At 48.9% G+C, this 25,133-nt stretch overlaps 1 protein-coding gene across 1 annotated transcript; it reads right to left on the bottom strand.

Annotated features, from left to right (window-relative positions):
• Nucleotides 1–1,128: 1,128 nt before the first annotated feature.
• Nucleotides 1,129–24,255, bottom strand: SLC22A20P (solute carrier family 22 member 20). Its single transcript, XM_044943698.2, has 10 exons — nt 23,654–24,255; nt 23,470–23,573; nt 21,693–21,847; nt 18,000–18,168; nt 16,722–16,845; nt 15,625–15,740; nt 10,436–10,650; nt 8,009–8,117; nt 7,601–7,804; nt 1,129–2,051 (listed from the first exon to the last, which is right to left on the bottom strand). Exons 1-10 carry the CDS (start codon nt 24,026–24,028, stop codon nt 1,955–1,957), a joined length of 1,668 nt encoding a protein of 555 aa, XP_044799633.2. The 5' UTR covers nt 24,029–24,255; the 3' UTR covers nt 1,129–1,954.
• Nucleotides 24,256–25,133: the final 878 nt, after the last annotated feature.

Below are 25,133 nucleotides of genomic sequence, written 5' to 3'. Positions count from 1 at the left end.
CTCCAGGAGTTGGTGATGGACAGGGAGGCCTGGCGTGCTGTGATTCATGGGGTTGCAAAGAGTCGGACATGACTGAGCGACAGATCTGATCTGATCTGATCATTTGTTTAAGCCCCCAGGTTTTGTGATGATTTGTAAAGCAGCAACAGATGACTAATCATGAGGGTGAGTGGAGTTGGGTGGAGGTCCTGGCTGATTGTTTCACTCTGTCTTTCAAACTTGCCATAGTGTCATATTCCTAAGGACAGAGTAAGGGACAAGGTAGGTGATGAAATAGTTAATCCCACTAGGGGGTTGTAATTTAAAAAAACACAGGAGGCTGCTCTAAGTTACACAAGAAAGCAGGTTTGCTTAACCACAAAACCAAGCAGGCTTGCTTAGCAACAAAATGATGTAACAGAAGCAAGAAATACGCTCCAGAACACTAAAACAATGGCAGCATGAGACCCACATCCTTCCCTGTGAACTCAGTAAGTTAGTGATCCCTAGGACATACTCTCTGTACACATAAAAAATGATAATTTACAGAGAAGTACTCACTGTTACAGAGACCTGAAATAATTTCTGCAGTCCTGACTTGACCATGTAGAAACAACAAAAAACTCTCCTGCTCAACCTGGAGGAGGAGCTGATGTTGGAAGCATGACGTCTACTCAAGAAAGACAAAGAAAGTCTTCTCCCCCTCCCCACTCTTCTTTTGATTATAAAACTGTAGCTCGCTAGGTTCTCAGGGCAGCACCCTCTCCCCCTCCTGCTTGTAAGCCTCAAAATCATCCTGTTCTAACAAATCACTTCTTATCTATCACTTTGACTCTCACTGAATTCTTTCTGTGCTGAGACATAAAGGACCAGAGCTCTTCGGAGCCCCCCAGAGTGCCACCTGTAGTTTGCTAAAACTTCAAAAAACAGTGGCAAAAATCATTTAAAAGAAGAGAGATAAACAGGTTATCTCTACACCTCTGTATTTGTTCCAATACGCCATGGAAATACCCCACGAAAATATTACAATGTCTTAGTATTTACTTCTTTTTTTTTTTTACTAAGATAATAAAAATAATGCAATTTGAATTTGTGTGGTACTTTTTTCTGCTGCTAAGTCACTTCAGTGATGTCCAACTCTTTCTGACCCTATGGACTGCAGCCTGCCAGGCTCCTCTGTCCACGTGATTCTCCAGGCTAGAACACTGGGGTGGGCTGACATTGCCTTCTCCAACTTGTCTCTAATCTTTCAAAATATATTTAATATTGGATCTGAGCTCCAAGGGGTGCTGTGTCATACCAGGGACTCGATCTTCTGCCTGACTCCTGGGAAACCGAACCACAATCCATTTCTGCAAAGTGGAGTTGCTAGGAATGCCAGTGATGGGTGGAGGTCTCTATCCATTGCCCGAGTCTGGCTGCATCATTTACTCATCAATTGTGTGTTGAGACTGTACTGTCTCCCAGGCCCATTGCTGGGGAGACATTTGCCAGGGGAAGATACAAGTCACACACCAGGGAAGAGCTTTAATCATATAAGGCAGGAAAGAGTTAATGCCAAATGAGTGAGCGCAATGAGTCCTGAAGTTCCCGGAACCCAGCAGGCAGGGGCTGCTCCAGGGACAACTGGGGGCAGAAACATCACCTTAACCCTCCAAAGACATGGCATTTCCACGTGGGACAAGGATGAACAGAGAGGATTTTAAGGGGCAGAGTCCGGGATTGGAAAGGAAGACAGTGCCTTCTTGGGCCCCTGGGCACAGTTTCTCTTTTCTTTACTTTCACAAAGCCACTGGGCCGCTGCTGGCTGGTTTTCTCCAGCAGCCCCAGCCTTGCTGTCAGGGCAGCTCTCTCTCATGGCTCTGCAGAGTCACCCTAGTCCTCAGCCAGTCTTGCCCCCATCAGCGCCAGGAGAAACTGGAGGAAACTGGACACTGGCTGGGGCGCTGCCAGCAAGTGCCTGGCTGTTGGCAGCTTAGATGGTTTCCTTGAGGGGCGAGACTCCCAGCTGCTGAAGAGAAACTTCTTCACCCTTCTCTTCTGCATCCTTCCTAGACAGGCGTTCTTTGACTCTGTTGAAATGAAAAGACAAATGACATTAAAAGGAGGTGATGAGGGGCAGGGATTGCAAGCATCGTGGGCAAGGGTGTATTTGTTCCACATACAGGAGGTGTATCTTTGCTGTCCCAAAGTCCCCAAAGAAGGCGACCCGTCCTCTCGTCCCTGTGAGGAACCTCAGCGGGTGCCTCCCACCGTCCCGTCCACTCCCTCGCTCTCTCCTGAGGTCCACAGCTACCAGGGGCTGGCCTGGCTGGTATCAGCCAGACTTGGAAAGGATGCCAAGTCAGAGTCTTCAGATGAGGACCTGAGGCCAGACACACACCCCAGGTCACACAGCTGGTGAACAGGGCACCAGGCTCAGCCCACTTTCTGCTGCTGGGCCAGGCTTGCCCAGGGACCAGGGGCACCAGTGAGACCCCGGGACTGGGCCCTGGCCCAGGTAGAGGTCAGTCGTTCAGGAGGCAGGGAGGGAGGAGTCAGGTGAGGATGAGGGCAGGGATACTGCAATAGCCTCCCAGTAGCCCGAGGGCTGTCCCCAGGGCTGCCTGTCCCTGATCACATCCAGTTCTGCTGCTGTTTCCTATTCAACCCTCTGGTCTTTGAAATGATTTGTGTTCTGACCTCCTTCTGTGTATTTGATCCTCCTCTTGAACAGACTAAGAACTGTCTATTTTTCTACTTAGTTTTTCTTATCTTCTTGTCTTACATAGCTTGCCAGATTCTCCTGTCCAGTTTCAGCTGGTTCCATTTTTAGAACTTGTTGCCTGTTCAAAACATTTCATCAGTGTTTTTTTTTATTTTTAATCCTTACCTATTCTATTTCTGATCTTTTAGTTCAATGGTTTAAGCCTTTGTGTGTGTGTGATCATGGCCTAACATAATCACAAAGAAACATTTTTCTTCTCGTTTTACTGTTCTGCATCTCTCTTTTCTGCCCATTAAGCCTCGTTTTCCTGACTTCTGTCCCTCAGGGTCATTGAGGGACAGAAGCTTGTTGGTTTTGTCTGCTAAGTGCCTGTGGTGGGGATTGAGAGGTGGTTCTCTCCAGTTCTGTCTAATAGATTCCTCTTCCCTTTCAAAGATGATTCCTAAAAACCCAGAGGCAGACATTCTCCACATTCAACTGCTGCAATGGGTAGGCTTGCTCAGTGTTATTTTTGAAACTCATCAAATGAGCAAAGACAACCAGAGGCAGCCTCTTCATGTAATCCATAGTCTTTTTTTTTTGGGCCGTGCCTCGCAGCTTGCAGAGTCTTAGTTCCCTGACCAGGGACTGAACCCAGAGCATAGCAGTGAAAGCGTGGAGTCCTAACCACTGGACCCCCAGGGAATTATCAATGGTCTTCTTTTTTTAAGTATCTGAAATACAGTATAAAATATACATATAAGTATCTGAAATATAGTACACACACACACATACACACACACACACACACAATGATTAGGACTCCACACTCTCAAGGTAAGCATTAAAAACATGCTTGGGTCAGCCATGCAGCTGGTACTCACTATGGGTGGGAGGGCAGCCGGAGGTCCTAGCTGACCAAGAGCCTGGCCCTTGGCCTTGGTGGAAACCAGATCTCTGCTGAAAGGCTGAACTTTTCTCTCCACCCTTCACCTCTCCATGCCCCCCACCAGTGGGAAGAGCTTCATGGACGGTCACTGGTTGGACCTTTGGCACTTTCTCAGGCCAGGCTACCTCTCTTCCGGGTTTTCCTGACACCTCACAAGCTTAGGGGAGCTTCAGCTTCACCCAGATCCTTCCCTCACTTCTAGGCCTGGGAAATGGGAAATGGCCTAATTGAATTCTTACAATTTTTTTCACTGTGTGACTCATCTCTTTGATTACCAAAGAAAACCTGCTCAATGCAGATAATTTGGAGAAAAAAATTCTAAATATAAAGCAGCCAAGAAAAAAATAAAATATCACTTATACTTTGAGACAACCACGGTCACCATTTTCATATACGTTTTTTCTCTTTTGAGTGTCTATTTCTTGAGATAATTAGGAAAATATCCTAATTATAACACACTGTTTAACAGCATATTGTAAACATTCCCCATGCCATTAAAAACTCCTCGTCAGCACAACATTTAACTAGTGCACAGTGTATCATAGGTTATCTAAATTGCTGGATATTTGGAGAGTTGACATTTTTTTCTGATACATTAAGCATGATGATGAATATCCTTGTAAATAAACTTTGTCCACATTTCAGCTAATTTTTTTAGGGCAGAGTCTTGGAAATGTCATTGCTGCCTAGAAGCTTGTGAAAAATTTTCCAACTCATGGTCAGTAATGCCAAAGAACCTTCCAGAAAGCTTGCAGGAGTTTCCTCCTTGCTATCTGTACATCTCCTGCATTGAAAATGTTTCCGTAGTGAATATTTAAAACAGGACATCATATGGTTTTATTTGCATTTCTCTGATTATGACTGAAGTGGATATTTTTTCTCTGTTTACTTCCTACTGGCATTTCCTTCTTTGTGAATGTTCTATTCTTACATAAAAGGGCCTTTAAAAAAAAAAAAAGCAGGATTAGTTGACTGCTCTTTTGCTATTTTTTCCAACAAACTAGGGTCTACCCAACTGGGGCTGAGCCCTGGACCACATCAGGCATTCAGATACTCTCAGAAACAGTATCTGGTCTCGTGATGGATGAAGGATCTTGAGGATGAGCAACTTGAACTTTAGAAACAGGCATTTTCTTTTCACCTTAATCTTTAACATCCTAGGCCTGTGACCGGCGTTCATAACTATCTGATGAGATTAGAAACAGAAAAATGAGAGGGGCTGAGAAGTTCTGAATTCTTATTGTCTAAATGGCTGAAACTCCACTTGACTGTCTCATCAGAAAGGCTGTCTCTTGCCTCTCCTTCCCCAACAAACCAGAGCAAGTCCAGATGTTGCCATCTCATGTTTAGTTGGACAAGAACAGTCAAGAAGAACCCTGGACTGGCCACTGAAGAAGCCCAGGTACTAGCTTCTATAATTTATAATATGCTGGTCAAGTCTAAATCTCCTCTTGGAGGCAGCCTCTTACCAGCCTGTCTACACTGTTGATTGAAAATTATAGATTTGTGGTCTACATCTGGCTTACCAGATTACACAGGCTGGTTTGGGCTATGACCAACGGAATGGAAAAGACCCTTCAGCAAGCTTGTGCTTGGCCTCCCTGAGATGGAGATCCATATCCTGATGGCTTGTGATGTGGGAATGAATGGCATCCTGGGGGCTCTGAGGACCCTGGCAGGTGCACTGGGTGCCCTGGCCCTTCCCGATGTTAGCCTATATTTTCTTCCTCCTGCCATATTGTATCCTTTGAATTATGACAACCTTAAATAAGTGTGCTTTGTGGAGTCTTATTAGTGCTTCCAAATATAAAATCCTGTGTAATTGCTGGAAGTCAAAGAGCAAAGGACCTACTCCAGCCTGAAAGAGACGCGACAACTAAATGCCCCTTGTGATTGTGAACCCGACCCTCCTGCTCTGCAGGACGTGGTTGGGGAGGACTTGAATGAGGTCTGAGGGTGAAATGGTAGTCACATAGCAACATTAACTTTCTGACTGTATGTGGTGGCTGTATTGTGCTCATGCAGGAGAACACCCTTGGAAAAATTACACATAAACATATTTGAAAGAGATTTCAACAACGTTCTCCATATGGTTCAGAAAAGAACAGTTCTTTCTCCAACACTAGCACTTTTGTTTGAGATTGTTCCAAATCACACAAGCATGTGTGTATACATATATATATATATATACAACTATAAAAATAAACAACAAAAGCAATACAAAATACGGGACTACTTTGTCATGCTTAAGAGAACTTCTCGTACTGCGGCCGTCACAAGCTCTTCCTCACCCCTGGGAGGAGGGGACTCCTGACAGCACCAGCTAGATCAGACCCAAACAGTAGTTCGTTGTGAGAAAGAATCGCTTGTTGTCAATTGCTATAAAAATCAAAATTATTTGGGGCAAATTGTGCCCCAAATTCAGTTGATTCATAGCCAGTAACAACATACTGTTGTTTCATAATTAATTGTTCCTGGCAAGGTCAAAGGAAAGTATATTACCTAAAATCAGAATTTCATTTGGCATTACTCAGATTTTTCTATAGCCAGGGCAAGCAAAATCTGATTTAAAAAATGCCAAGGCCAGACCATTACAGTGGTTCTCTCTGTCATATTAGGGAAGGACACTTCTTTAGTTTCTCTTCCAAGTACCTGGGGCCCTCAGGCAACATCTCAGAGCACCTGCAAACAGGTTCCAGACTGGCTTATTGACAAACACTTACCAGCCCCTGGGATACCTGGATCTACATCTGTTCTGTGGGATGAGTAGGGGCTAAGAGCAGAAGGAAGAGCATCCCAGACAGGGACACCTGGTGGTGGGCAGGGGTCGACCATGGGAGGGTGGGCAGGGACCAAATCCTGAGAGTTTGTAAGGTTTCAATTTTTATCCTCAGTGCAATAAAGAGCCAAGAAAGGGTTCTGAGGAGAGGAATGCTGTGATTCTACTCATAGGATAAGTCCTTCACACCAGCACCTGTGTAGAGAGGAAAGTGGAGAGGGGAAGGGGAGGATCTGAAGTTTTTGTGATTGTTCAGACAAAAGATGATGGTGGCCAGGAAAGTGGAGAGAGATGGACAGATTCAAAATATATTTTGGAGGTAGAATTGACAGGACTTGTCAAGATCTATATCCTTGATCTATATGAATCCAGACTTTGTCCACAGCTCAGGGTAGAAATGGGATGTCTATGGTTTGGGTTATGGATCCTGCAAGGCTTACAGGATCTTAGTTCCCCAACCAGGGATTGAACCTGTGCCCCCCGCAGTGGGAGCACAGAGTTCTAACCACTGGAGCTCCTGAAAATTTCATGGGGGTTTATTTTGAAGGGATGCAAACACAGTCCATGCACACAGGCCTCTGGGCACAGATGGTTCAGCTGTGGCGTCAAGCTGGACCCAGAGAGGTCTCCTGGCACCCTAAAACTAAGGCTCATCACGGAGCCCTTGTTGGTGAGAAATGCCTCAAGAAGCCACACGAGTCCCCTCTGGCTCTTATTTTAGAAACATTGTCAAGGACATCCCTGTCAGCTCACACAGTGATCTCCCTGAGAAGACATGTTAGAGACACGTCTTCCAGTGCTAGCTGCTGAGAAAAACTTCCTTTTCTCTGAGGAACTGGTGTTCCTTGTCCTCTCTAAAAAGAGTTGTCAATGAGGGGTCTCCCTTTCTGCTGCCAGAAAGCTTAGAGCCAAAGTGGACAGCCGGTGGACAACCTCGTGGGCTGGTCTCTGCTTCAAACTGGGGCACCTCTTCCTCTGGCTAAACATCACCCCACTGCTCTGCCACATTTCGCTTCAAGTCGTCCTATTTTTCCTGGTCTATAGGTTATTCTTATTTCCGTTTCACCATTTGCTGCGGAAAGATGGAGGCGGGCAGGACGCTGGTCTCTTGGGCTCTGTTGTTGCCATCAGACCGCATGTTAGCGGCATGTGGAGGACCTGCACTTGTCTCCGCTGCCCACCCAGACTGTGCCCAGAGGCCCCTCACCTCCTCTCCATCGCCTCGATGGTCTCCACCAGGGGCACGTCGCGCGTCTCAGCCAGGAAGCAGACGGCCAGCCCGGCCAGGATTGAGGGGGCCCCAAAGCCCACGGGCGGCAGGACGGCACTGAACTCCCCGAGCATGGTGAGCAGCGGCGCCGCCAGGCCCCCAAGCCGGGCGTTGACCGAGGTGAAGCCCATTCCCATCTGCCTGTCGGAGCAGGGGGGCCGGGTTAGCCGCTGTGGCCTGGACGCCCGGAGGGCCCAGTGCGCCGGGTCCTGGGTATTGGGGGCAGAGCAGGACAGACAGCGGGTCCTGCTTCAGCAAGCCCAGCAGGCGTCAGCTTGGAGTGAGGACCTCCCTGTTTGGGGCCAGCACCCTTGCGTACCCCCTCACCTGCCCCCAGGCCCCCACCTGATCTCCGTAGGGTACAGCTCTCCCGTGAACAGGTACACACAGATGAAGGAGCTGGCCAGGCAGCCTTTCCCCAGTGCCGCCTGGGCCGTGCGCAGGCTCTGCATATCTGGGGGACAGGGGGACAGAGTTGTAGGGGGAGCCCAAAGCCCAAAAGGGGAACAGAGAGGCACCGCAGGGTGGGGCTGGAGGGGGAGGGACTCCTGGGGAGGAGGGTGGATGAGGCTCAGAACCTGCAGAGGGAGCAAGGAGGCAGAGCCCTGGGGGTAGAGGCTCCGGTTGCAGAACATTGGAGGGGAGGATGGGGGGCTTTCTACGTCCCAGGACCCAGAAGCCTGCTCACTGCCCTTCTCTGCCCTCTGCCTCCTTCCTGCTTTATTCCATCCGTCACCAGTCCTTTTGGAGAGGCAGGCCAAGCTGCAGAGTTAGGCCTGGGTTCCAACCCCAGCTCTGACTCAGCTGGGTGACCTGGCCACTGTGACTCAACCTCTCTGAGCCTCCCTGTCCTCATCTGTAAAATGAGGAAAAAATGCTCAGTGTCATTGAAAGTTTGCTGTTACCATCATTATTCATCATGCAGCAAAATTCCAATGACAAGCCCAACATCAGGGTGATGGTCAAAGAAATTATGGCACATCCTCTGGATTGGGGGCAGCTCCCACTCTACGCTGGAATCAGGAGAGGAGATTTTATAAACACCCACACCTGCGCCCTGCTTCATCTCCAGTACATCAAAGCCTCCTGGGGCTGGTTCAAGTTTGGGTATTTTTAAAAGACCCCCCAGGGGAGTCTGATGTGCAGCTAGAGTTGAAAAACACCAATCAGGTTAAATACTAAATAGTATAAAAAATTAGGGTCATGAAACATTTGCATTAATGCAGAAAAGCAGATTTGTGTTACAACAAATAGTGAAAAGAGATATGTTTTATATAGATAACTATGTACAGTATATACATATATAATCCTATTTATAGTATTATGTATATATTTACCTCAAATATGTCAAGTATAAAATCTATGAATAGGAAAAAAGATTGGAAGAAAATAAGTCAAAATTTCAATAGTAATAATCTATCTATTCTACCATTCCCTCTCAGATTGAACAATAAAGAATCTGCCCGCAATGCAGGAGACCTGGGTTCAATCCCTGGAATGGAAGATGCCCTGGACTAGGGGATGGCAACCCACTCCGGTATTCTTGACTGGAGAATCCCATGAACAGAGGAGCCTGGTGGCTATAGTTCATGGTGGTCACAAAAAGTCAGACATGATTGGGCAACTAACACACACACACACACACACACACACACACATCTATTCTTCAGGGTAGGAACTGAAGCACAGAGAAATCAAACAACCCACCCAAGGCCATGGTGGCAGAACTGGGGGTCACAGCTGGGCCCTTGGCTTTGCTTGGGCCTCTGATATGCAAGCCTGGCTTCAGGCTGTGATCATTGGACTAAATACTGAGGTTTGGGTCCCTCTCTTTGAGACTGGTTGCCTTGGCCTGGAGCCCATGGGCTTTGGGAGTTTTCAAAGGTCTCCAGATTGGTGATGATTGCAGCCAGCTTTGCAAACCACTGTTTCAGATCCAGCTGGTGGAAGTTCAGACCCTCAAGTGCCTAGCCAGGCTCCAGGGGGACATGCCAGCCCGCCCTCTGTCTCTCCAGCTCACCTTAGTGAAGTGAAAAGAGACGGTGTTAGTTGCTCAGTTGTGTCCAACTCTTTGTGACTCCATGGACTATAGCCACCAAGCTCCTCTCTCCATGGAATTCTCCAGGCAAGAATACTGGAGTGGATAGCCATTCCACTCTGCAGTGGATCTTCCCAACCCAGGGATCAAACCCAGGTCTTGTGCATTGCAGGCAGATTCTTTACTATCTGAGTCACCAGGGCAGCCCTGGTGTTCTTATCCATCATTCTAATCTCTCTGGCAAGACAGTAAACGCTCTGAGGGCGAAGACTCATGTCCTTTGTAGATTCTCCACTGCGGTACCGTCACTAGGTCCTGCTGCTGCAGCTAAGTCACTTCAGTCGTGTCCGACTCTGTGTGACCCCGTAGACGGCAGCCCACCAAGCTCCCCTGTCCCTGGGATTCTCCAGGCAAGAACACTGGAGGGGGTTGCCATTTCCCTCTCCAATGCATGAAAGTGAAAAGTGAAAGTGAAGTCGCTCAGTCGTGTCTGACTCTTAGCGACCCCATGGACTGCAGCCTTCCAGGCTCCTCCGTCCATGGGATTTTCCAGGCAAGAGTGCTGGAATTGGGTGCCATTGCCTTCTCCAGAGTCACTAGGTCCTAGTGCTAAACTCCAGTAGTCTATAGTCACTTTCTTTCCAGATCCAGAAGAATATCCCTCAGCCTTGTTCCTGCACAGTGTCTGTTGCCCCTCAAACCCTCAATCCCAAAGGCAGAAGCAGGCAGCTCACCTTCCGGCACAAACATGTTCGAGATCACCATGAGCCCGGCCAGGATGAGGAAGGAGGCCACTGTGGCCCGGCGGCCCACGTAAATCATGGTGGTGGTGGCCACCAGCATGGCCGGGATGTCTATGACGCCAAATAGGACCTGTACCAGATACACGCTGAGCCCAAACTTCTGCAGGTCCATGGCCAGGCCGTAGTAAGCCAGGGAGTTGGAGAACCTGGAAGAGGAAGCAGAATGGTCCTGCTTCAGCCCAGAGCTCACTGTCCTGGATCTGAGGGCACCCAAGGGTGAACGGCATAGGACTCCTCTGCTGGCTCTACCATCAAAATATTCCCAGAACCTGCCTACATCAGCGGGGAGCGAAAATCCCCCGGCTTGGCAGGACACTCCCTCCTGGTCTTCTAAGCCTCTGATTTTGGCCTTGGAGCCCACGCTCCTCCATCCACATCCCTTTCCAGCCACCCTGAGTCCAGCCAGCACCATTCCAGCCCCTCCGTCTCCAGGCTTCAGCGGCCGATCTGATTTGGACAGGACATCAAGAATTAGAGGGAGGTTCAAGAAAAAGCCTGTGACCGTTTTATATGGCTCGTCTGGAAACTTCTATAAATCCTATGTTTTAGTAAAATATTTTTGTTATTCTTTAAAAAAAAAAAAAAAAGAATTGGAGGGACGGACATCCCCGGTGGGCCAATGACTAGGACTCGGCTCTTTCACTAACGTGCCCTGGTTTCAATCCCTGGCTGGGGAGCTAAGATCTCGGGGTTCACAGCCAAACTGACTGCTCTGGCCTGGAGTTCCAACACTTGGGGTCTCCACAGAAACTTACAAGGTCCCTGAGACAGTGTCTCGAAGAGTTACTTGTACATCCATGTTCATAGCAGTGCAATTTACAATAGCCAAAATGTGGAAGCAAGCCAGGTGACCATCAACAGCAAGTGGTCTACACATGCAATGACTGAGCCTGAAAAAGGCAGAAACCCTGACTATGCTACAACACAAATGCATCTTGAGGACATTACACTAAGCGAGATAAGCCACTCACAAAAAGGTAAGTATCGTATGATGGCCCCTCGAGTGGTCAAGTTCACAGACATGGAATGCTGGTTGCCAGAGGTTGAGGGGGAGCAGGAATGGAGGAGATATTGTTTAATAAGTACAGAGTTTCAGTGTCCAAAGATGAAAAGAGTTCTGCTGACGGTGGTACAACAGTGTGGTAGGTATGAAACACGGCTGAACCGCCCAGTTACAAATGGTTAGGATGCTGCGCCTCCCCTGGTGGTCCAGTGGCAGAGATTCCACACTTCCACTGCAGGGGGCACAGATTTGATCCTTGGAAACTAAGATCCCATTTTCCACGTGACATGCCCCCCAAAATGGTTAAGATGCTAAAGTTTATGGTATGTGTATTTTATGATACTTTCTGGACAGGAAACAAAATAAAATGTCCCTGAGGAAGGGGCTTGAGATGGGCCCTCATGATGAGAGGGTAACAGGCAGGAAGGCCCAGGGGTCTCCAAACGGAGGAAATAGCCTGTAAGTGTCAGACATTTTTATCTCTCTTAAGCGGCGGGAGGAAACAAACTAGCGATATTTTTTTCCTTCTCTACACAAATTTAAAAGGAGGTTTCTCTACAAATACTGTGTTGCCATAAGGACACCTGGTTTCACCTGAAGTTAACTATTCTCAAACCTAGAGAAAACCAATGCCTTTTTTTAATGGAAATGTTTGTCTTAAGCTATGCTAATGTGCTATGCATTTACCCCAAACTCTGTCTTCAAGTCGGTTCCGCCTCTTGGCTCAGAACCTACTTGACACACCAGTATGTTATACTCAGATATTGTTCCCCTAATCTATGTAAATGAAACTATTTGTATGGTGGTCTGTCCTTCTCCAAGATTCAAGTTAATCATTTTATGGCCCAGGATAAACAATTTGGTGCCAAGATTATCCCAAAATGCACCTTATGGGTGAGGGTCTTGGTGCCATTCTGAATTTTAAGACATTCCTTTCTTTCATTAACAGACTGCTAGTGACTATATAACATCCAGCTGAAGACTAGCAGGGGGGTAACTCTCTGCCCCCTTTTGATGCCTATGTCAGAAGCTTTCTCTATCTCCTTTATACTTTAATAAAACTTTATTACACAAAAGCTCTGAGTGATCAAGCCTCGTCTCTGGCCCCGGATTGAATTCTTCTCCTCCAGGGGCCAAGAATCCCGGTGTCTTTGTGTGATTCAACAACAACCTTTCAATGACCCACTTGCATAGGTCTTATTTCTCTGCAGGACATGCTGGCACAGACCCAGGAGTGTAGGGAGAGGGGAAGTGGAGAAAGAGAAAGTGGCAGTGGGCTCTCTCCTACCAGGGCCCAGCATCAGCCCCCAAACCACTTACTGAGAAACTCCTACCATCCCTCCCGGTTATCCCCAGCCGTGTGAGTCAGTGAAGATGGCGAAAAGGAGAACAGACTTCAGGAAAAGGTGACAGTCATTCTTGTGGGCACTATCGACAATAGACAAGACATGGAAGCAACCGAAATGTCCATGGACAGGTGAATGGATAAAGAAATGGTAGGACTTCCCTGGTGGTGCATTGGTTAAGAATCCACCTGCCAATGCAGGGGACATGGGTTCGATCCCTGGCCCAGGAAGATTCCACATGCTGTGGAGCAACTGAGGCCGTGTGCCACATACTAAAGCCCGTGTGCCCTAGAGCCCGTGCTCCACAACAAGAGAAGCCACTGCAGTGAAAGCCATGTGCCGCAACTAGAGAGTAGCCCCAGCTCTCCGAAACTGGAGAAGGCCACTGCAGCAATGAAGACTCAGTGCAGCCAAAAAAAAAAAAGAATGAATAAATAAAAATTTTTTAAATAAAATAAAGAAGATGTGGTATATTTATACAGTGGAATATTACTCAGCAACAAAAAAGAATTAAATAATGCCATTTGCAGCAACATGGAAGGACCTAGAGTTTATCACATCAAGGGAAGTAAGACAGAGGAAGATAAATATCATTTGATATCACTTATATGTGGAATCTACCAAATGATACAAATGAGTTCATATATGGAACAGAAAGACCCACAGACAGAAAAGAAACTCACAGTTTTTATGGGGAAAAGCGGAAGAATTTGAAATTAACATATATACCTACTATATACAAAATAGATAACCAACAAAGACCTACTATACAGCACAGGGAACTATACTCAATATTTTGTGATAAACTATAAGGGAAAAGAATCTAAAAAAAAAAAATAATGTATAACTAAATCACTTTGCTGTACTCCTGAAACTAACATAACATTGTAAATCAGCTATGTACTTCAGTTTAAAAAATAAGAGAGAAAAATGACAGATTTTTCTGGGTGAACCTGACCTAGTCATAGAAATCCTTTAATTCTGGATATAGAGGTCAAAGGTGGGGAAGTCAGAGACTCGAAATGTGAGAAGGATTTGCTGTGATGAAAATTCTTCTTTGAGATGGAGGTGGCCATATGGCAAGAATATAAACGGCCTCAATGACTTGAGAGTTCAGGTCAGTCTCTCAGTCGTGTCCGACTCTTTGTGACCCCATGAATCGCAGCACACCAGGCCTCCCTGTCCATCACCAACTCCTGGAGTGGCCCTTGGCTAACAACTAGTGGAGAAATGAACATGTCAGTCCCACAACAACAAAGAACTGAACGCAGCCAGCACTTTGAATGAATCTGAACGTGAATTCTTCCCATGCAGCCTGCCCACCATCTTCATTTCAGCCTTGTAAGAAAATCCTGAAGAGAGAACTCAACCATATGTGCCTGGACTTCTGACCTACACAACTATGAGCTCATAAATGGATATTGTGTGGAATTTAAAACATGACACAAAGGAACTTATCTCTGAAATAGAAACAGACTCACAGATGTAGGGAACAGACTTGTGGTTGCCATGAGGGAAGAGAAGAGGGGAAGGTTGGACTGGGAGTTTAGGAATAGCAGATCCAAACTGTTACATATAGGATGGATAAACAACAAGGTCCTACAGAATAGCACAGGGAACTATATTCAATAGCTTGTGATAAACCATAATGGAAAAGAACATGAAAAAGAATGTATAAATATATGTAATATAACAGTCACTTTGCTGTACAGTAGAAACTAACAACCATTGTAAATCACTGTAAACCAACTATCCTTCAACAAAATGAACTTTTAAAAAATGGTATTGTTTTAAGGGCGGTTCAAGAGGGACAGGACATACGTATATATATATATATATGGCTGATTCATGTTGATATTTGACAGAAAACAACAAAATTCTGTAAAGCAATTATCCTTCAATTAAAAAAATAAATAAATTTTTAAAAGGGGGAAATTGTTGCTTAAAAGACATTGTTAGTTTATTGAACCTGGGTATTTCCTAAGACTTCAAATGTACTTCTGTATCATTAATATTTCATTAAAGAAACTCAATTAATGAAAAAAAAATGGTATTGTTTTCAGCTGTTATGGTCATTTGTTACATAGCAACATGAAAGTAATACAGTATATGAAAACTAAAGTGATTGTTGAGAGGGCTGAGGGACACCCAGTCAAAAATTAACTGGTTTCCATTCATATCCTTTGCTTAATAACGCATTTGCTCAACCGGGGATTAGAAAGTGGGGAATATAAGGAGTGGCCTGTGAAGACGTGAGCGCCCCAGCTGAAAGTCTTCCCAGAACCTGGGTCCTGAGGAGCTCCCTGGCTGCCCAGGCCCAGAACGGCCTCATAGGCAGCACTTTTGGGGCAGAAGCCCTCTGAATGCTCAGTGTGGGGCACAACCCCACGTTTGCAGGGCACAGAGACATAAGTGCTTTGCCAGAGTGGGGAACTTCCCAGAATCCCCTGGAGGCATATCAGGATGCAACCAGGTGTATTTTATTCAAGTTGCCTGGCTTTCAGTCGGTGCCCCCAGCTGGGTAAGACCCATCTCCAGATGTGGGTTCCCTTGGTCAGCAGGGGTATCTTATGCACGACATTAGGTCTTAGCAACCAGCAGGGGCCCAGAGGACCCTGGACGCTCAGAAGACATGGGAAAAAGAATGGGGAACAGGACTGACTTCACAAGGCCCTTCTGTGCATTGCATTAAGTATTTGAGAGTTTGTCAGTGGGGACACTGGCGTGTCCTGGCCTTGGGTCAAAGTCCTGGACAGGAGCCCAATACCTACCAGACCACCATGAGACAGCACGTGACTTTACGGATGGCTGGGGTTCGGAAGAGGTCCAAGACTGAGTTGGAGGGGCGACCAGTTGCAAACTCACTCTGGATGTAGGAGCTCACCACCTGGGCAAGGAAAGTCCGATCAGGGGAAGGCGGGATCTGCGATCCTATTCCCAGGGGAGGGCCAAGGTCGAGAGCCCTGGCAGGATGGTTGACCCTTGTCTCCTCCCAATGCTGGTTCCAGGACTTTGAGGTGAAGCAGAGCCTCCAACCTGAGTCTCAGGGCTCCTGGGCTGCCCACTGATTAGGCTGAAATAATCAGGGGCACCCTCAGGCCCCACTCCTGGCGTCAACTCAGACAGTCTCAGCTGGTGGTTAAGAAGGCAGGTTCCCAGGGGTTCTGCCACCTCCTATTGTGTTTTCTTAAGCAGATTGCCTAAGTTATTATTTCCCTGCCTGTTCCCTCTGGATCCAAAGGGTTGGGTGACTTGGTAATCCAAACATCAGATTCCTCATCTTTAAAGGTGAGGCATTAGGAAATCCCCTGGTGGTTTGGTGATTAGGACTTGGCGCTTTCACTGCCATGGCCCCTGTTCAGTCTCTGGTTGGTAACTGAGATCCCGCAAGCTGCGCAGAGCAGCCAACAAGAAAAAAGTGAGGCATTAAATGAGATTGTGTACGGAAAACCCTTAGCACAGTACCAAGCAACTGGCTCGATAAATGTATTTATTTATAATAAATGATAGCTATCTTATCAAAAATGGTATGCATAGTAAATGGTACTTTTATTATTGATTATTTGATAATTTCATCTTAGGATTTTTATTTTATTTTTTTGAATTTTTGGCTAAATGTGAATGGGTTATTTCCCCATCCCATGGATGGACAGACTGATGAATGAAACAGTGAAATGATCTACCCCAGATCACAGAGCCATTCTGTGGTTAAACATCTTCGTCCCTCTGGAGCTCTTCCCACTCTATTTATTCTCAGCCTGTTCACCTGGATGATGAGTCCTGGCAAGTCACCAAATCCTAGCACATCTTGAGGCTGACAGCAAGACTGAAAACTGGTGCTCCCCTAACTTGCAGCAGACCTGCCTACCTCCTTGGTCAGCCTTTCCCCTTCCTCCTTTCTCCCGTTCATCGCAGCCACCTTCCGCAGGTTCTTCAGAGCTACCTGGGTCTTGCCATGAAGGAGGAGCCATCGAGATGACTCTGGCAGCCACCTGGGACCAAGAGAAGGATGGAGAATGAGTGGCGCTGAAATGGCCACTATAATGGCCTGTGATGGCCACTGGGGCACTGAATGGGCAGAGTGGCACTCATGCCATTCCTCAAACCAGAGCACACCCTCTTTCACCTTACAGACCCCAGAAAAAAGGAAAAACCCTTGCTGTCGGCAGAATCAGGAAAACTGGGGGACACGCAGCCTCTCTTTCTTGTAGCACATCTCTCAGAGAATCTCTGCAGTGTATTCAGAGATGACATGGGCCTTCAGGTGTCCACAGATCTGGTTTTGAGACTGGTTCTGACCCCAGTAAATGGCTTTTTTATTTGTTTTACTTTGGTTGTTTGTTGTAGTTAATTTTATTTTTTTCTTAAAGTTTTTGCTGGAGTACAGTTGATTTATAATGTGCTACTCTCTGCTGTAACAGCAAAGTGAAACAGTCATACATATACCTAAATCCCCTCTTTCCTAGATTCTCTTCCTATATAGGTCATTATAGAGTACTGCGTAGAGTTCTCTATGCTATATAGTAGGTCCTTATTGGTTATCTACTTTATATATGAAAAAAAAAATGAAAGTGTGTTGCTCAGTTGTATCCAACTCTTTGCAATCCCATGGACTGTAGCCTGCCAGGCTCCTCTGTCTATAGAATTCTCCAGATATGAATACTGGAGTGGGTAGCCATTCCTTTCTCCAGGGACTCTTCCTGACCCAGGGATTGAAGCTGGGTCTCCTGCACTGCAAGCATATTCCTTACCATCTGAACCACCAGGAAGCCCTAACTTATATACAGTAGTATGTGTATGTCAATCCCAGTCTCTCCCAGTATGTGGCTTTGAAGAAGTCATGGATCCACCTGGGCTGCCTCAGTCCTCCTCCTATAAAATTCCCTGGGGTTGTTGTGAGGTGCAAAGGAGCTGATGAAGGCAAAGCTCTCGGTGTGTTCTGGAGCCCCTCAGTAATGTAAGGGGTTCTATCCTGAACCTGCCCACAGCCATGCATGGTCCTCGTGAGCCCATGTCCTCACTTCTGCACATCCCCACCACGTCCCCCAAATTCCAGTCACTGCCCACCCCAAGGCTCCCCCAGGGACAGGTGAGGGCCTGGCTATACAGGTGCACTCTGCCCCAGCCCTCTCTGCTCAGAACGTACCAAGAGTAGAGGAAAAAGACGAGGAAGGGGACAGAGACCACAAACTGCAGCCACCGCCAAGGGCGGATCAGGTACGCCACGCCCGCCAGGATGAGCTGACCCGAGGTGAACGAGTACCCCAGCAAGATCCCTGCCACGGTCCGGCCCCGGGTGGGCATCCACTCCACGACTGCGGAGAAAACCACGCCAGACTCAGTGGGGCTTGTTGCTCACGTGGGTGCTTAATTCAAGCCTCCCCCATCCTTTAGAATGACTCTGTGGCCACTGGAAATCATTCCAGAGAGGCATGAGCACGGACAAAGATGTCCCAACCTCAGTCCTTACCCTTAGACAAATGCCAGGTGGACTAAAGAGCTTCATGTAGGGCTTCCCTGGTGGTCCAGGGTTAGGAATCCATCTTGCAAGGGAGGGGACGCGGGTTCGATTCCTGGTCCAGGAAGATTCTACATGCCATGGGGCAACTAAGCCTGCGCACCACAACTGCTGAAGCCTGAGCCTAGAGCCTTTGCTCCTCAATAAGAGGAGTCAATGCAGTGAGAAGCCTGCACGCTGCAACTAGAGCATCGCCCAAAACTAGAGAAAGTCCCTGTGCAGCAACAAAGACCCAGCACAGCCGAAAATAAATACATACATGTTAAAAGGAGCTAAACATAACAATAAAAGCATAACAATATTAGAAGAAACCATGCTAGATGTCTTTTCAATCTTAGAGTCAGGAAAGGCTTTTCCAAGAATGTCACAAAACCCAGAAACAACAAAAGGGAAGACCAACAAAGAGCTTCATAAAAATAAGAAGTCTCTGCTTAAAAAAAAAATACCCATTGTAAGCAGAGTCATAACTTCAGCAAAAAAGACAGGAAAAAAAAAAATACCATTTCAAATAATAGTCAAAGGGTGACTTTCCCTAATCTGGGAAGAATTCTTACAGATCAATAGGAAAACAACTAACACGCCAAAAGGAAAAACGGGCAAAGGCTGTGAACTGTTGGTCGAAAAGGGAATATAATGACTCTCAATTGCATGTGTGTTTGTCTGTGTTAGTTGCTCAGTCGTGTCCAACTCTTTGTGACCTCGTGGACTATATATAGCCCGCCAGGCTCCTCTGTCCATGGAATTCTCTGGGCAAGAATACTGTAATGGGTTGCCATTCCCTTCTCCAGGGGATTTTCCTGACCCAGGGATTGAACGAACCCAGGTCTCTTGCCGTGTAAGCAGATTCTTTATCATCTGAGCCACCAGGGAAGCCCCTCTTAATTACATGATTTTTTGCAAATAGCAAAGCTTGGAAACAATTTAAATGTCCATCCGTGGGGGCCTGATGACATAGAGCAGGCACACTCTCACGAAGCAACCAGAATAAACGGAAGAGGATGCTGCTTTCAGGCAGCAGCCAGCTCGTGTGTCCAGTCCATTGACAAGCCCTGTGACTTCTCCCTGCAGAACCTCAGAGCCTAACTGAGCCTTCCTGCCTCCCCCTGTGCTAACCCCGGCTCACTCCAGCCTCGCCTCTTGCCAGGTGACCGGATGAGCCTCAGACCGGACTTCCGGTTCCTGTCCTCGAGCCGCATGGCAGCCTGAGGGGTCGTGGCTGATGCCAAGTGGGACCAAGTCAGGCCTGTCCTCAGCTCAGGACCCTCCAGAGGCTCCTGCCTCACTCAGAGTCAAAGCCAACGTCCTTCAAGGCCCAGGTCTAAGGATCTGCGGCCGTCACCCCAGCCCTGCTTGTCACCCACTTCCGCTCTGTCCAGCCACGAGGACCTCCTTGCTCTTGAGTCCACTAGACACACTCTTGCCTCAGGGCCTTTGTCTGGAATGTTCTCCCCCAGTGGCCACAGGTCCCCTTCCCTCACCTCCCTCAAGCTTTGGTCAAAGTGACCCCTTCTCAGCCAGCCCTGCCCTGAGCCAATAAAACTGCAGGCTCTCTCCGCCTCAGGCCGCCACCGCCCTGCCCCCTCGCCTGGCCGCTCTCATCCCCTTTGTGGGCTTTAGTTTCCCTCCGTAGCTCTTATCACCTTCTAACACACTATGCAGTTCGCTTATTTGTGTTGTTTATCTGTCTTCTTGCAGGAGAACATGGGCTCTACACAGCAGGAACTACTTGTTCTCCACCTCCCACACCTAGTAGTGTGTGTGTGTGTGTGTTCGTGTGTGTGTGTGTAGGGATGTGTGTATATGGTGCATGTCTTGTGGTTAGGAGTGTGTATGGTGTGTGTGTAATGGTTAGGAGCACGTGTGTGTGTCTGTATGTAGGAGTATGTGTATATGCGTGTGTGTTATGGTGTGTGTGTATGTGTAGAGGTGTACACAATTGTGCATACAATATACACATTATATATTGTGCAGGGGTGTGTGTTGTGGTTAGAAGTGTGCATGTGTGTATGTTAGGATGTGTGTATATGGGGTGTGTGTGTGTGTGTGTGTGTGTGTGTAGGCATGTGTATTATACAGGTGATTCTAGCAGGAGATGGATTTGGGACGACTGTTTCTGCCTTTATTATTTTTTTTTGGCAGATACATGTTTTAATTCATATTATCATATAAAATAAAGTCATATTATAAATTCTTGGCTATATGAAACTTTTAGTATTTTATTCATTTTCATAGTTTTACAGTATTAGTAAAAATAATGACCATTATAAATAAGTATAAAATGGAAGTTGATGAAAAAATAACCCCAAGTCTTCCTTGACTCCCACCCTCCCACCAAAAAACTAGCTAGTATATGGCAAATATCCTTTTCACATATTATCTTTAGGCATATATTCACTTTGTAGTGGTGGATGGTTTAGTCGCTAAGTCGTGTCTGACTCTTGTGATCCCACAGACTGTATCCTGCCAGGCTCCTCTGTCCATGGTGTTTTCCAGGCAAGATTACTGGAGTGGGTTGCCATTTCCTTCTCCTGTTTCTGCCTTTAGATTCCACGAGCCATGGCTGGACACCCACCCTGAAGGATGAGGCAGGTGGGCTGGGGTTTGCTGAGGTCCCACCGTGACCTCAGCACCCTTCAATGTCCGGATGTGGGGAGGAGAGGTGACCAGAGTGTGACCTGGAGCATTCTAGTTCTCCAGGCCCAAGATTCCCCACTACCCTGGGATAAAAGACCCCAAGAAACCAAGTAATTAGAGGCAGGGGGCAGGCCTGCGTCCAGGGTGGGCTTCCTCTGCGCACACGGCTCTCTGCCACAGCCACTGGAACCAGCCTGGAGTGATGACTGAGCCTGTCAGTGTGGGGTGGGGACATTCCCACCTGGCACCCAGGAAGCCAGGCCGCCAGCGGCCCCAAGGGGAAGCCTCACCTCTTTTGGATCCATATACTCTCGGGATGCCTGCCACCCACCCTGGGGACCCTGTGTCTCACCTCGTTTCCACGTCCCCACACTAAGCCCCACAGAAGCCTGGCACACAGTAGGTCCTTAGTAAGTGGTTATTGCTGACTAATTCACACAAGAAGGGAACCCAGCCCTCTCAGCTCGCAGACATGCAAATTGCAACCCAGGGTTCCCAGCTCACTGCTGGCAGGCTCCGCTGAGAACCCAGGTCTCCTGAGAACCCTGGTGGGAGGCTGTGAGTTGAGGTCACCGGATGAGAATCCCACAACAAGGAAATGGGAAAGAGGCCCACCAGTGGGGCTGCCACTGCCCTCCTGCCCCTGCCAGCCCCCTCCCCTCCAGTCCCCTCCATGGCTGGACTCACCCAGAGAGAGCGAATTTAGGATGATGCCGGAGAAGGTCATGCCCATCAGGAACCGGCAGAAGCAGTAGGTCCCAAAGGAGCTGAAGTACGCCGTGGCCGCCCCCGAAACTGCCAGCTGCAGGTATGACCAGACCAGGGGGGCCTTGCGGCCCAGCCTGAGCCCGGCCATGGGCCCAGGTTAGGGTTCCGAGGCGGCAGCAGCTTCCCCAATGGCTGTCATGGAGGGAGGGTGAGAGGAAGCTACTTACCCCCACCCCCTACCCCCCAATTTGAAAGCCACTCATCCTAAGAGAAGCGCACTCGCTGGGGCCCAGGCCCTGACAGAGGCCAGGGAGGGAGAACACAGTGTGGAAGGAGCTTGGGGATGAAGAGACACCTTCCCGCCTTCGTTCTTTCACTCAAGGAGAATTCTAGCTCCTGACCAAGCCCCCACTCTCCCAGGATTTGGGGTAAGGCAGAGATTCTGCAGAGGCCCAGAAGCTGGTGCAGAAGGTTATGAGAGGGTCCCCTGAGTGACTTCCTGGCAGGGAGTAGCCCTTGAACCAGAACTCATGGGGGGCAAGCCCTTGAGGGGGCCCAGGCCGATAGGAGCAGGACCCCAGGGGCCAGTCTTCATTTGAATTGGTCATTTTGGGGGGGCCAGGGTGAGGTGGGGCTTGTTATACCATAAAGGAGTCCAAGGCCAGGGAAGCAGGGCCTTGGCATTGCCCCATTTGTAAGTGAGGGTCCAGGGCTGTAGCCCCAGCTTGACCAGGTGGGCAGCATTTCTTTTTCACACACCGCATGTTACATTCATTCATTCCATCATTCATTCATTGAATCTGTTGCACAGATGTCCATTGATGACCTCTAAGGGGTAGGTCTGAGCTAGGGGCTGGTGACAAAGAAGACACTATGCATAAGATACAGGCTCATACAGAGAAAGACCCAATGTGTCATGACACAGGGCGACAGGGGCTACGACAGGGCCACCCACGAGGCGGCTGAGGCACACAGCACAGTCCAGGGTGTGGGTCTGCAGTCCTGGAGACCCCAGAACCTGAAGATTGAGAGGAGGGGCTGTGGGGCGGGGAGAGGAGTGAGGGAGAGAGAGAGAAGGGGAGGCGAAGCAGGGAGGGAAGGGAAAGAGGATGGAGGAGGGAAGGATGCCAACTCCATCAGAGCCGCGGTGTGCGCTGTGCTTCGGGGCGTCTCTGTACCCTCAGGGGCCCTTATGGTCAGCAGTGGCTCACCCACACAGTGGGGTGCAGCCTGGATGATGGGATAGCTGTCTGAAGCAACACGCAGAGGCCACGAATGAAGTGAAATAAAATCTTGATAGAGAAGCATGTGTGGGCTGTGCCAGCGTTTGTATGAAAAAGGGGGATGGAGCACACGTGCGTGCTCTCTTGGATTGTTGTTCAGTCGCCCAGTCGTGCCCGACTCTTTGCGACTCCATGGACTGCAGCTCACCCAGCCTTGGATTGTATAAAATCATAAAACATCTCTGCGAGATACACAGAAACCAGGCTGCCCTAGAGGAATTACTGGAGTGCAGGGCAGAGGGGAGAACGCTGGCCTACATACCCATTTGTACCTTCTGGAATCTTGAACCATATGAATGTATTATATGTATCATAATAAATTATATAATACATATATCTACTTTAAAATACATAGTTTAAATACATATTAAATACATTAAAATACATATTATTTTAAATTTTAATTTAAAATAAACTTTAATAAAGAAAAGTTAATGAACAGACTGGGGAAACCCTCACCCCCAAAGGCTCACCTGTCTGCAAGGCTGCCAAACACAGCGGCGCCTGCCAGCACCCCGGCCATGTAGACGGACTGAGCCAGGTCGCGGAGGGTGCGGGCCTCACACACCAGGTCCCACTGCGGGGGAGGGAGGGATGCTCCAGCCTCGACCTGGGGTGCAGCCCCCACAAACCCCGCAGCCCCTGGCCCCACCTGACCTCTGTCACGATGGTGGACGGGAAGACACTGCGGTCGTACACCCAGCCGTCCTTGCAGCCCTCCGTGGCTGCCCCGTGGACAGAGGCGTTGGGGCTCAGGAGGGCCCACTGAGGCCGTGTGAAGCGCTGGCATGGCTCGGGGAGCCCGAGCGGGTCCAGGGGTATGGTGGCTCTCAGCCAGGCCCCCGAGCCGTAGACAGCGGCTGCACTGTGGTTGGCGGGGCTCTGGCAGTGGTGGGGGGGCACGGCGGCCGTGAAGTTCTGCAGGAAGTTGTGACAGGCCAGCAGGCTGCAGGGAAGCAGCAGCAGGGCCGTGGAGACGAGCTGGAAGCGACCCACGCCACCCAGGGCGTCCAGCAGGTCTGTGAAGGCCATGGCCCCGGGCCTGTCCTGAGGCCCAGGTGTGGGGCCTTAAGTATAGGGGCTGGGCCCTGGGAGGTGGAGGAACAGGCTGGGGTTAGGACCGCAGATGCCCCGTGTCCGGAACTCACAGGGGTCCGGTTACACCTCACAGGAGGCCTGGGGCGTCCCCACATCTGGAGGCTCCCATGCTACCAGGCCCTTTCTCCTCGTTTCTCCTAATCTCTCACCTCCCGGGTTAGAAAAGCGAGGGGTCCCAGGGGGCCACCTCACAGCCCCCTGCCCAGATCTGTAGGCCCAGGCCCCTGCCCACAGCCCTCATGGGGGGACCCCAGCAGTAAATGCAGCACCATCGTCACCCTCCCCTTCTTTCTGGAGGCCGCCGCGAGGCATCTTCAGGAGCCCAGTTCCCCAGGCCTGTCATTGGTCTCCCCTGAGGCCAGAGCCTTAAAAGCTTGGCGATCACGTAAGGGGGTGCCAGCGATTACTGCTGCTTGCCTCTTCCCCATTTTCCTGGAAGTTGGGGGCTGCACAGGAGATACTCAGAAAAAAGTCCTTTAAAAATGCCCAAATAGGACAACCACGAGGAAGGCCTGCTCTCCCTGCCTCCACCCCAGGCACCCTCAGGCTGGAGGTGGGTGAGGGGTAGGGCCTCCACGCTTGGGCACCCACAGTGTCCCAGCCTCTCATCAAAGGAAACCCACTACAGAGAACCAAGAGGGTGAGGCCCTCCACCTGCCCCCTCTCACAAACCAGCCCTGGTGCCCAGGAAATGACGGGCCACTCCCCTTACTGATGAGACCCAGCAGACTGGCTCAGGGACTCCTAGGCCCCGTCTGCCACTCGGGGCTCCGCCTGGGGCTCCCGGGGCCAAGGGCAGTCCCCACCCCCATCCGGCTCCATCAGTTTCTGCCTTGCAGGTACTGCCCTAGTTTGCAGTTCTCCCCTCCTGGCACTGGTCCCAGCCCCTCCTCTACCCCCAACTCAACCTACTCTTATCTCTGGTAAGAAGAGCCTGGATCCTTAGGACCGGAACAGCTTATATAAGCCACAGGTGTCTGGGTCACAGGGCAACTCCCCTCTCCCAGCCTCAAGAAGACTTCCAGGAGGCTCTGTGCTC

Source organism: Bubalus bubalis, chromosome 5 (genome assembly GCF_019923935.1).
Source record: "Bubalus bubalis isolate 160015118507 breed Murrah chromosome 5, NDDB_SH_1, whole genome shotgun sequence".
In the NCBI taxonomy this organism is placed as follows: domain Eukaryota; kingdom Metazoa; phylum Chordata; class Mammalia; order Artiodactyla; family Bovidae; genus Bubalus; species Bubalus bubalis.
The sequence above is the reverse complement of the archived record's forward strand: the minus strand, read 5'-3'. Positions and strand labels throughout refer to the sequence as shown.